At 48.0% G+C, this 12,540-nt stretch overlaps 1 protein-coding gene across 2 annotated transcripts in view; it reads left to right on the top strand.

The window, feature by feature from the left end:
* Window positions 1-12,540, top strand: part of LOC119451037 (protein arginine N-methyltransferase 1) — a 66,126-nt gene that overhangs the window by 38,390 nt on the left and 15,196 nt on the right. For both annotated transcript variants that reach the window (XM_037714469.2, XM_037714468.2), the window contains one exon: window positions 3,809-4,075. In XM_037714469.2, coding sequence (XP_037570397.1) covers window positions 3,809-4,075 — 267 coding nt within the window. The remainder of the gene's footprint in view (window positions 1-3,808; window positions 4,076-12,540) is intronic.

Genomic DNA, 12,540 nt, shown 5'->3' with positions numbered 1-12,540 from the left:
TCGATCCTTTTGACCTCGTCTTAAATGTTATCAGAGCCCACGACAATGACATTGCGATGGCTCTTTTAACGGACTGAGAGACTCGCATAACGGCTTTGCTTGCCATGAAGCATAAGAAAGCTTTGCTTGCCATGAAGCATAAGAAATCTAGGCTGACCGACTTCTGGAAATAAAACTTCCGGTATGCGCAAACTTGCCAAGTTTGCCGACTTTGTTATAAATATCCAATGAAATTGTGATAATTCAAACCGCTTCATTGCGATCGTGACCTTCGACCCGTATTGCCTCTAAAGATGTTATCTCAGCTACTGATTCGCGTGGGAGCCTCTGTTGGCACGTCTTCGGTCGACTGCATTATCGGTGCCGATGGCACAGGGCGATTGTCGGCTTCGCTGCTGGAGTCACACGGTGCAAGGTAAAACGGCATGTTCAGTCGGGTGTTCCTCCGCTTCTCCTTTTAATCATATTTTTCTCTCTGTAGGAGGCTTGCGCTTCCGTATTCAAAAGGCATGCTTCATCTGAAATTTTTTCTCCAACGAGCGACAATCCATTACTATCTTGGGACCTCTCATAAATCCGAATTCTGCGTGTCAAGTGGCTGGCGTGGTTTGCGAAGCAGACAACTGTGGTTGCCATTTTGCCCAATGGGGAGATGCCTTTCAGCATGGCAGCCAATCGGAGGCCCGCTTTCATTGGAGGGCCCGTGTGACTACCTCCTGCAGACCCGCGCTTCTTTTGTGTTTGTGCATTTGTTACAAGATGGCGACGAACGACAAACTTAGAAACGGAACAGGGAAACTTTTGAGCTTTCGAATGATACCAAGATGGCAGCGCTCGGTGGCGGGAAATACGAGATATGGCTCCGTGAACTGCGGTGATTTTGCATGATTTATAAAGCTGTTTTCTTGCCCTGCGCACTTACAAATTTTTATTCTGGCACTTTTAGTGCGTTTTTAGCCAAACCATTTTGATACAGCGTAGATTAGGCGTTGCAAATACCAAAATGCGTGGCTTCCAAAAGTTTTCTCGTAATTTTCGCGATCTGATCTACGTGTCCCCCCTTAATGGACTGTGAGACTCGCATAACGCCTTTGCCTACCGTGAAGCGTAAGAAATCCAGGCTGACCGACTTCCGCTAAGCTCAAGCTTGCCAAGCTTGCAGACTTTGTCATATATATGCAGTGAAATTGTGACAATTCAAACCGCTTCATTGCAACGGTTCATGTGCCGCAAAATTAGTGTTTCGCAATGGGCCGGGTACCGTATTTACACGATTGTAGGTCGACCCATTTTTTCAAATTTGACAATCCAATGTTGGGGGGTCGACTTAGAATCGAAACCGAACCGTGTACCGCTAGTAGCAGCAAGGGAAACGAGAAATCAGGGGCGCTACGGCGTGGTTACAACTTTGCACCTACGTTTCCATGGTTACGGTAGAAGTGTAGCGTATTAATTTACCGTATTGCATACATTTTGATTGCGCGCACCACGAGCGCACTGCTCTTGTGGGAGCATCGATCATGGAAGAGCTGCCGTTTGGGGGGTATTGGTAGTTGGCGGAAGTGCCGTCGTTAGGGGGGTATGGTAGTTGGCGGAAGAGCTTTTCTTTGAGATACGATTGTTTTTGACGGCCGCGCGCATCTGTCCTTTCTGCTGTTTTGCTGAATCATCGCGCCTGTCATGAGTGCCAAGAACTTTCGGCGCTCGCTCACAGCAGCGTTCAAAAGGGCTGCTATCCTCCCTGTCGCGGAAACTAACAACTGCGCAGCGGGACGCAAGTTTGGAGTCAGTGAACGTGTGGTGCGGCAGTGGCGGCTTCAGCGCGAGGAAATTTGGCCTCCCTGGCTACTGTGTGCGGGTGGGTCCTCTCTGCGTGGGCGGCTGTACCTCGCGATGTCGTGGTGCGGTCGTTCGCGAAGTGTGGACTTGCACTTGATGACGACGTGCTGTGGGACCGCAGCAGCTATGACGGCAGCAGTGCCAGTGAGGTTGACTCTAGTGACGATAAGTAGTCTTCGCAACCCCATCAATAAATTTCGCTTGTGTGAGTGCACTCGCGTGGTTTTTCTCTTCCCCCCCCCCCCCCCCTTTTTTTTTTTTTTTTTGAGACATGCAATTTTGGGGTTGTCGACCTACATTCGAGTCGACTTACAATCGTGTAAATACGGTACGTGTGTTGGGTTAGGCGTCGGCCGTAATGTACGAAAAATGCTGTAACATTGGCGTGAAATGCATTCTCTTGTGAAGTTGACACTTTATTGACTGCTTCGGTGCGTCTCAACTTTGCCCCCACACCATCGCAAAGATTTCCCGGACGATGGTTTTGGTTTCGTTCGCAGCTTTGCCGTTTGGCGTATGTATATACATACCAAATTCGCGTCAACGAAGTTCTGCCACAACGAAATTTTTTGCGTGTCCCGTGAATTTCATTGAAGCAAGTTGTGAATTAACGAGCTTTTACTGTGGGTTAATACTGCATTTATTCGACTATAAGGCAGTTACGAATATAAGGCGATATAGTGCAGTTTGGGAACCCAAGAAAAAAAAAACAAAAGTATGCACACCAATATAAGGCGATAGTGCAAGACAGGGGTAATTGGAGATCACAGGGAGAGGCCTTCGTCCTGCAGTCTACATAAATATAGGCTGATGATGATGATAAGGCGATATAGAGTGCCCGGAATTATTCAGACTCTGCAGGGATTGCCTGAAATGCTGAATTACTAACACAGCCAGAACTGAAATGGCGACCATGATAGGCAGGAAGGGAGCTTCACCACGCAAAGTGCGAAATATCTGCAAATTTTGCCTGTACGTGGCTTCACGGCTTAGCGGCATTCGCTGCCGTAAAGCCACACCTAATGGCAAAATTCGCGTGTAAGGCAGGGGGGGGGGGGGGGGGGGGGCTTTGAGGCTAAGGATTCTGGGAAAAGAATCTCAGCTTCGAATAAATACGGTATTTGTGCACTTTTCTGCTGCCAGTGTGTAGCATACTGGTTTACTGGTACTGGTTGCAGAAATGCGTTACTCTGCTCATTCTGTGGTAAATAACTTCATGTCTGCGATACCTCCCATGTAACACTTACTTCATATTATGCGACTGAAGCATGCGGCAAAATGTTACATTGAATTATATGACTCACAGCTGTCTTTCTGTGACGCAATATTTTTTGGTTGCAAATGTTAGCGATAAGGTAACCTTTGTAGCATTGCCTGCTGTGTGTGAAGTGGGGTATAACGCGCATTTTAGATAACATTCACTGTAGTATTGCATTTCTTTCCTTGTTTGTGGTGGTGCAAGCAAAAAGACACAAATTTGTGTTATTTGACACTTACTATGTCGTTACCTTGCGTCCCTCCCTGCCAGGTATGTGTTAACGAAGTTGCACTAATGGTGATTTAGTGCTTGATTGTACAGAACAACGATGCACTCACTGGCACCTCTTGGCATGTCGAAGTTCTGTGCTCTATAAGGTGGGTTTACTGTCACATGAATTGTCTGCAACGTGGGCAATACAAGGGGCAGTGGTGAGCAAACTCCTGTACACCTCATGAGGAGGTGGCCTGATGATGCATCAATGCTGCCATTATTGGCATAATGGTCATCACTTAATCTGGAGGCGGCTAAAGTGAGGATGCCACTGCAACCAAGATTTATTGTAGCTGGCCAGCCATAGGGCTGATGGTCCCGGGGAGCAGCAAGTGGGTGTGGGCGCACTAGTGTGTTTCTCGGCGACGCTGAGGCCGATCGTGGTGCTGCTACAGGCAGGACAGAGCTAGAGGTCCACTTCTCTTGTACTGTGTGCAGGGTGGGACAGTGTGTATGGCTTCAACATGAGCTGCATCCGCAAGGTGGCCATCTCAGAGCCACTGGTGGATGTGGTGGACCCCAAGCAGGTGGTGACCAATGCCTGCCTGCTCAAAGAGGTCGACCTGTACACTGTGCGTGTCGAGGACCTCTCCTTCACTTCCCCATTTCACCTGCAAGTGCGCCGTGACGACTACATCCAGGCCTTTGTCACCTTCTTCAATGTTGAGTTCACCAAGTGCCACAAGCGCACGGGATTCTCCACAGGTACCTTGCACTGCTTACATCAAAATTGTGTGCTAGAGCACTCTGTCACAGTAAAGAGCACTGAGAGGATGACTGTTTTACTGGGCACATAAATTATGAGCTTTGAATTGGCCTGATCGTGTTTTGAGTGTTCATTATGCAAGTTTTATAGACCTTCAAATTGTGAGGGAGTCTCTTAACGTAGTCCAGGAGTTTTTGAGGTAGCGCTGGAGTTCTCAAAGCTTTCCCAGATTTCTGGGAAGTTTACATAGTGGTTCTCATCACTGCTGTCTACAGTACCGTAAAAACCCGCGTATAATACGAGGGTTTTTTCTAAATTTTACCATGTAAAATTTCTGCCTTGTATTATATGCGGATCCCAAAGTTTTCAGTGTAAAATTTGCAGTTTCGAGTTCGTTTTTGCTTACTGCTATCATCATCAAGACTCGTAGCGAAGTATGCGTCATCTTGCGGTGGCGTCGTCGGTAGGCGGCTGCTGCTTTCAACGGGCGCCATTTTGACCACGCTAAGAATCGGCACGTTCGCTAGTCTATCTCGCACGATGTCGGGATCGCAAAAGTAGTACCCAGCTGCCTTTAAAAGGAAAGTTATTTTACCTGCCGAGGCCATTGGAAATTGCGCCGCAAAGCGGCACTTCGGCGTCACCGGGGGCAGCGTTCACGGATGGGACGACATCCCAGTTGCAAAGTTGCAATGGCGGCAGATAAGCGCATTTGGCCTTGGCAACACCGTCGCTTCAGTGGCAGTGGCTCCCCTCGCTATCCCTCTCAACTCCCTTGTAGCTCCCCCCACCTTCGACTGGCTCCGCGCGCGCCCGCCGCCGCTCCCGTCGGCGCGGCTCCCACTTAGCCCTTTCCCTTAAGTTTCGTTTTCTGCCGTTGTCGGGTAGTTGGCCGAGACGTCGGCTCGTACAAGCGTGTTCTGGCGCGACGGTGAAACGGCGACCTTGCTGTTTGAGAGTGAAATTGCCGCCGCGTGTTTTTTTTTTTTTTTTTCGTTGTCTTTTTCTCCGTGTGGCGTTGAGGGGTCTATCCTAAGCTTTTGCTCTATGGCGGTGTCGGAGCAATGCCAGTCGGAGGCGCCGCCGTGTAATTTGGAGCACTGCTGAGGGCATTGTCGGTGCGCCGTATGTTTGAATTAAGGGGGGACGTGGGTTCTAAAAACTTTTTCTTTAGTTTTGGTTCTATCTTAACTAAACTTCACTGCTTAGATCAATTTTTCACACTGATTTCAAATCTATAATTAGTTTTTTGATAGCTACTCTAGTTCAGAAAGTATTAAAATCTGGAAATAAATTTCATGAGTACTTCTTACGGGGCTTTTTGGCAATTTATCCTTGTCAAAGACAAAAACTAAGAGCATGACTTTAATGCCAAAGACTTGCTCTAGGGGGTGATGCTATTTTTATTTGTTTGAAAGCATTATAAAGGTAAGAAAGGAGACCAACATTGACTGTGAATATATTTTTCTTATTTTCACTCCATTGTTACTTTTGATTGTAATTTATACAATGATGCTAGAGTAACATAAATAGCATCACCCCCTAGATCATTTCATTACGAATACACTGATACCAAACTTGTTATTGTCACTCCACAACATCATAGAAAAAAGCCCCGTAAGGCTGAGTGTGGTGTGTAAAAACATCGAACTGAGAAAAACGCATTTGAAGTTTAGACAGCTGAAACTTTTTCTAGAATCCAGCTACAGCAATATTAATGACATCATTTTGTAGCTCTATTCTTCACGAGAATGACTATACTAAATATATGACTGTACCCTGCCAGAAAACTGGGAAAATCTTGTCATAAAGCCATGTACTGCCCCTAAACCGGCATGAGAAACTACATTTACCACTTAATGTGCCCGCTCCAGTGGCCTGCAAGCTAAATGAATATAAAAATTGTATATTAAAGTAGCCTTTCCATAGACAAATAAACTTACACAATGATCAAGTCAAAATCACGCATTTATGGAATAATTATTGAATGACCAAAATTGATTATTGTCATTCAACAACACTTCGCTCTACAGCATGCCAGGGCTGTATATGCAGGGTTCTTTGCTGGCTTGTGCCGTTTTGAAAGCCTAACCTTAGTTTCACTACTGTCTATAGATGCTCATTTTGCGACTTCCGAAGCTTTTGCGACTAGCAACTTGAATTTCCGGTCCGTTTCGCACTATGATGCCAGAGACTCCTTCAAGATCGCCGCACTTCTCGCGCGCTCAGCCGACTCGCCCACTCAACGCGGTCTTGGATGCCGCTGGACGCGCTGGCTGACGATCCAATGACATCAGATGGGCCGTAGCTATGCCCAGTAGAATCAACGGCGACGTTAATGGGTCGCTTCGGACGCAACAGGTGGTTCCGGCCGTTCCGCTCGTGCCGACCGTTTGCGCAACGCGCTGAATAGTACGCCGTATCAACGCGGTCTTGCGCTGAATAGTATGACATATCAACACAGTCTTGTGTGCCGCTGGATGCGCTGGCTGACGATCCGATGACATCAGATGGGCCGCAGCTATGCCCAGAATAATCAACGGCGATGTTTATGTGCCGCTTCGGACGCAACAGGTGGTTCCGGCCGTTCCGCTCGTGCCGACCGTTCGCGCACCGTGCTGAATAGTACGCCGTATCAACGCGGTCTTGCGCTGAATGGTATGCCATATCAACACTATCTTGGATGCCGCTGGATGCGCTGGCTGACGATCCGATGACATCAGATGGGCCGTAGAATACGCCCAGTAGAATGAACGGCCACGTTAGATGCGCCGCTTAGGACGCGGTGGTTTCGGCCGTTCGGGTAGCGCGCCTTCGTCCGAGATCTTCAGCCGTGCGTTCGATGGATGCTTTCGTTTCTTTCCGTAAGATTAACGCGTTATCTTCAGACGAGCGCAAGACGAAAGACGGTGCGCGAGCCGCGTGAACACAAGCGTAGCAGACGACCGCGAGAAACCGGGAGCAACGGAGATACGGCGGCTCACGCAAACAAAGCAAAAAAAGCAAAATGGCCAGCCTCGGTGGGCGCGCCAGCCAATGGGAGGCGCGAGATGAGGGGCTCGCCTTGCGCTTGCGCACTCCGCCCAATCAGAGGCCCGCAACCACCCTTCGGAAAAGCGGCGAGAGCGGTCGTTCAGCTTGAGCGGCGCCATTTTGAGCTGGCGCAAAATGCTCACAAAGAAAACAGCTACAAAACAAGCCCAAGATGGCGGCGGTCGGTTGGCGGCTGCGCCCGCGGCGCGCGCGGGAAGTTTGAACAAATTTTGCCTGCCGCAGGTCGTTTCGCGTCTCCCGTGGCGTTTTGAAAGCCGATTTTTTCCTATTTACCGATCGAATTCAGGGTTAATAATTTGAGGGCAGCTGCTTGAAGGCCCAAACATTCCTAAAATGCGTTTTTCCAAAAATCAATTTTTCGGCGGTTTTTTACCATTCTAGAACCCGCGTCCCCCCTTAACCGTCGCAAATGCTTTAGCGTTCGAATTACCGGGCGTTTTCGCCCATAGCAATACACATAACTTTGACGGGACCACAGCGTCAGTTCGAATTAAGCATGTTCGAGTTAACGAGATTAGATTGTCAGTGCTTTCTGTGGGTTTTCCTCGCTCGCATTATATGCGGGTGAAAACTTTTTTTTTTCGTTATTGCTATTCCCAAATAACACCTCGTATTATATGCGGGTCCGTATTATACGCGGTATTTTATGGTAATTGAGCTAAGGTACCGTAAAAACCACCGGAGTAGAACCCCCCCTCCTCCTCCCGACAAAAGACTGCGTTTCCTCCCATGTGGGTGCGATAATGAGTCGCACTTGTCGGCTCTCCTTGCATGCTTTCACTCACCCATACAGCATGTGGTGCACGGCAACATGTTCTCGCCCTTTCCAAACCTTTTGGTTGTCACATGGAGCGCTTTTGAAGGTCAAGCGACCCTTCTCTAACGCTGGTTTTCACGACTAGCCTTCCGCTGCGCGTATGAAGAGCACTTGAAGTTCTTCAGCATGGTGCCGCGTTTGGCATTTTGTGTATCGAATGTGCTGCTGAGTGGGCGTTCTATATACACGTGCACCACCCCTTTACATTTGCATGGGATTTTCAAGGGGATTTTACAGCTGTTCGATATACACAATAATTCGTTTTATGTGGGTTCGATCTGGGTTCGACTGTATAGATTATCTGTAGGTTAGCTATACGATTATCCATGCCATATGTGCAGGTTACATTTTATTAGACAGTTTTAGTTTAGCGTACGCTATAAAATAGCGGGTCATCACTGCGCATGCGCAGAACGCTATGCGACCGATAGCGTATAGCGTACGCACTCTATTTCTCAGATTTAGCATTACCGTCTTTGTGTGGTTTGCGTACTTTACGTAAAACACGACGGCGGTCCCCGCTGCCCGCTTCGAATTGAGTTTGGCGTGGCTTTTGTAGTATTCGCTTCGTTCGTAGCAAATGACTGCGTAAACGGCTTTCGCTTAGTATCAGGCCGCTTCGACAACAGTGTATTATGGATAACCTTGTGGAGTTTTTCAAGATTGCTTCTTGTTTCCAACGACACGACGCCTAACGAGGGAAATCGCCTAACGAGAGATATGTCAGCGTCACCTTTCGGTGAAGTCGAGAGATAGGAAGTTTAGAAGAACTTCTTGCTGGGCGAGTTGGTGCATAGCTGTATCGGGAAGCGGTTGCGCGTACAAACGGACAAACACAGGAAAAAGACGTGAACGGATAGAGCGCAAACAAACACAGGAAAGAGACGTGAACGGATAGAGCGCAAACAAACACAGGAAAAAGACGTGAACGGATAGAGCGCAAATCGCGTGAACGGATTGCGCTCTATCCGTTCACGTCTTTTTCCTGTGTTTGTCCATTTGTACGCGCAACGCTTCCCGATATATCGAGAGATAGGAGCGACGATGGCATATGGCCTCTGAGATTGGAAGATCTCGCAGGCCCACTAAAGCTAATCAATGTGCGCTGTACTATAGCGTATAGCATACGCTATTAGTTGCGTACGCTATACTAAAACTGTCTATTGTATTTATTATACCTGACTATTGCTACACTATTCAATCAGTAAAGTTGCTCATTATCAGGTCTTACATTCTTGAATAATTATTCCCCAGGATTGTGAAATGTCAACCCGCGAACAAATTTTATAATACGTAACTTTCACAGCGCATGCATTTTATCTTTAGTCTTCTCATATGAAATATTAAAACTTCAATACAATATTGGTGCACAAACCTGAAACTTGCATAATTTTAGTGGTGTTGGTCTCTTTGGCAGGCAGCATAGGGGCACCTGTGTGATGTAATTACAGGCCCTATATGGCGTTTTAAAGTTTTTCAGAGTGGCAGAAATTTTCCTGCCCCCACATATGTCGCGTCCGCGTTAGTCGGACCTGGTATAGGTAGACCACCATCTGACAAGTTCAAGGGCAATGCTAAGCCTTGCTATCGCCATCAGTGCTTTTTTGCTGATATTTCCATTCCTTTTTATTTCGGCACAAACACCCAGTAGACAGGTTTAAATGTTCAATGTGGCATGGGAACGTTAATTTAGAGCGCAGCTCTTAGGTGCCCGTTCCTGCTGCAAGCGTTGGCGAATTCGTCATTGAACCGAGCGAACGAGCACAGTGAAAGATAAGAGAGCGAACGTAGAGCGAGATGGAAGACGCGAACGGCGGAGACCAATGAGAGCGGCCCCTTCAGTAATGTCCTCACGGGAAACTAGTGTTATGCGGACCCACCCGACTGCTCGATGCATACAGTCGACGACTGATAATTCGGACTTCACGAGGAACGTAAGTAAGTCCGAACTATCGAATTTCCGAAACAACGAGTGCCCAAAAAAATATAATTTTATTTACGTTTTCATGTCCCTGTGCAAGGAAGAAGTGGTCTATTCGTTGCTGCACACACTTCTGGTTAAGTGCAACCAAGTACACCTATATTTCTGCCGGTTTTCTGTTGTCGCTGTACGCTGATGCAAGGACTGCAAAGGCTCGAGTCAGATCCGCACGGCACATCATCATCCGAGTTAGAGTCGCTGTTTGACAGTGAGAGAACTTGCTCAATTATTTCGTCACCGTTCAGTTCGGCACACAACACCGCGCTGTCTGCGTCTGCAAAGTCTTCAAGTGTAACGGTGGCAGGAATCGGCACACCGCAGCCTAGCAGGTCATCAATGATGTCCGCATTTGAGCTCGTTGTGGTAGGCAGCAGTTCAAGCTCTTCAGTTGCGGAGTCGGGGTCATTCGGACTGCGACTCAAGACTTATTCGGGGTCAAATGGCAACCGTTGGTGCCATTTGACGCGGCCTGTTGATAACTTCACGAGAAAGACTTCTTGGAGCCAGCAGAGCGCTGTCTGGAACACCAACTAAACAAACGGAATGGCGAGAGCGGGCTATGCGCTGGGATGCCAGAATAAGATGTGATCGCGATGTTGAAGCGACCTCACAATTCAGGCAAAGCCTCCAAGATCAGCATTTGTAATTTAATCTGAGGCATAGTGCTGCGACCGAGACAAGGCCTCGGTGATTACCATCTTACATGTAATCTTTGAGGCCATACTTGACGTCTCAAATCTCTGAGGCCATACTTCATGTCTCGTCGAGGTTGCCAAAGAAGATAATGGCGGCAGAATCCGCTTACGCTACAGTCACGGACAGAGTCCGAATAATCTAATGTAGGGCTGGCGGCTGTCCGAAATATCGGTCGTCTTTACGCATTAAGTCTACAGGGCCATTGGCGGTGCCGCGAAGCTGTCCAAATTACTGAGCATGTCCGGATTATTGGTGTCCGATTTATTGGTCGGCGACTGTACTTGTACCTGGTATCAGCCGGACCACTCATTTCGTACCATCGTCTGCGAGCGTCGGCTCTCACTCGCGCTTGTTTGGTTACAGTGTAGTTTGGTTAGCTTGGTTTGGGCTCGTTCGCGCTTGTTTCGATTGTCATTTGCAATTGTTTTTTTACAGTGATTAGTCTAAACCGAGAAGTCCTTATGGAAAGGTTTTTGGAGACAGTGTGCCATATCCAATTCTGTACAAGATTGACCCTGAATACAAAGGCCGCGGAGGTGACACCCAGTACCTCATTGTCCTTGAATTCGCGTCAGCGACAGTGCAACTGAAGAGAGCACACCAACATGATTATGACCAGCGGCATCGACGTTATCGTCACAAGACATGACTCGAGTTGACAATGAAAAACTCGAACACAGCACAGACCTGTCAGCAGACGAAAGAAAAAGCACGCGACATTTCGCATTTACAAAGAGAGGCGAGATTTTCATGCTGTCACATGACTGCCGCAGCGACACGCCGTGCGCGTTTTACTGCTAGCATGTACAGTAAAACCTCAATAATTCGAAGGTCGCCGGACCGCGAAAATTCTTCGAATTAAGCGGATTTTCGAATTAACCGAAATGAATAAAAAAAAGAAAACAAGCAAGAACTTGCCGCAAAAAGAAATCACCTTTATTTTCCATGTCCGAGAAAAATTACTCAAAGTAATCACCGATGCGGCATTACTTGGCGCGCTGGTTCGCCGCCCCTAGTGCCATGCTCTCCAGCTGGCTCAAAAACGTAGCATACAAATATCACCCGCACTGCACTCAACAAAGTTGCGGACGATGTTCACGGAATCGATAACTGCCGCGAAAGCGGGCGTGGTGGTGCTTGACTCCAAAAATTTGGACTTGCTGGATATTCCGGACTTCAAAAATGCACCATCAGGGTTCCCATTGAGTTCATGCATTTTCGCACCCAATTTTTCGGACGAATTGAGACCCCAAAGTTCGATTTTGCGGACTAAATCGCTCTTTCCTAGCCGCGCTACCCAATCTTGGAGGCCGCCATGTTGGATTTTGCACTGGCTTGAATTCCAGTGACTCGCTGTATAGCCTCCAAGATTAGAATGCGCGCTATCAATAGAGAGCTCGCGCAATCCTCCAGTCTCGGAGGCCATGCCATCGTTGTAACCATTTATTGTGGGATTTTTTTTTTTTTTTTTTTTTTTTTTTTATTGCGACAGCAATTATATGGACACTTCAAGCGGATTTCAATAGAGAGCTCGCGCAATCCTCCAGACTCGGAGGCCATGCCATCGTTGTAACCATTTATTGTGGGATTTTTTTTTTTTTTTTTTTATTGCGACAGCAATTATATGGACACTTCAAGCGGATTTTCGCCGTCGGCGTCGCCGCCCTGAGGATCCATACAAAGTCCAAGGGCGATAAAATCATCGCCGCGCGCCCGCCGTATGTGCGAGTGACAGCGCGCGGGGGACGCGCGCTTTCATGGAGAGGGAACGCACGGCAGAGGCGACTTCCTCCCTCGTGCGAAAGGCCGTGGGGGGGGGGGGGGCGACTTCTACTCTTCTAACAACTGCGTACTTAGCGCCGGAGCGGTTTCTCGCGCGCAGCGTATCTTGAAAGCGATCTCCAGACGGCTCTGAC

Source organism: Dermacentor silvarum, chromosome 4 (assembly GCF_013339745.2).
Source record: "Dermacentor silvarum isolate Dsil-2018 chromosome 4, BIME_Dsil_1.4, whole genome shotgun sequence".
NCBI lineage: Eukaryota > Metazoa > Arthropoda > Arachnida > Ixodida > Ixodidae > Dermacentor > Dermacentor silvarum.
This window is presented reverse-complemented; position numbering and strand designations above follow the sequence as displayed.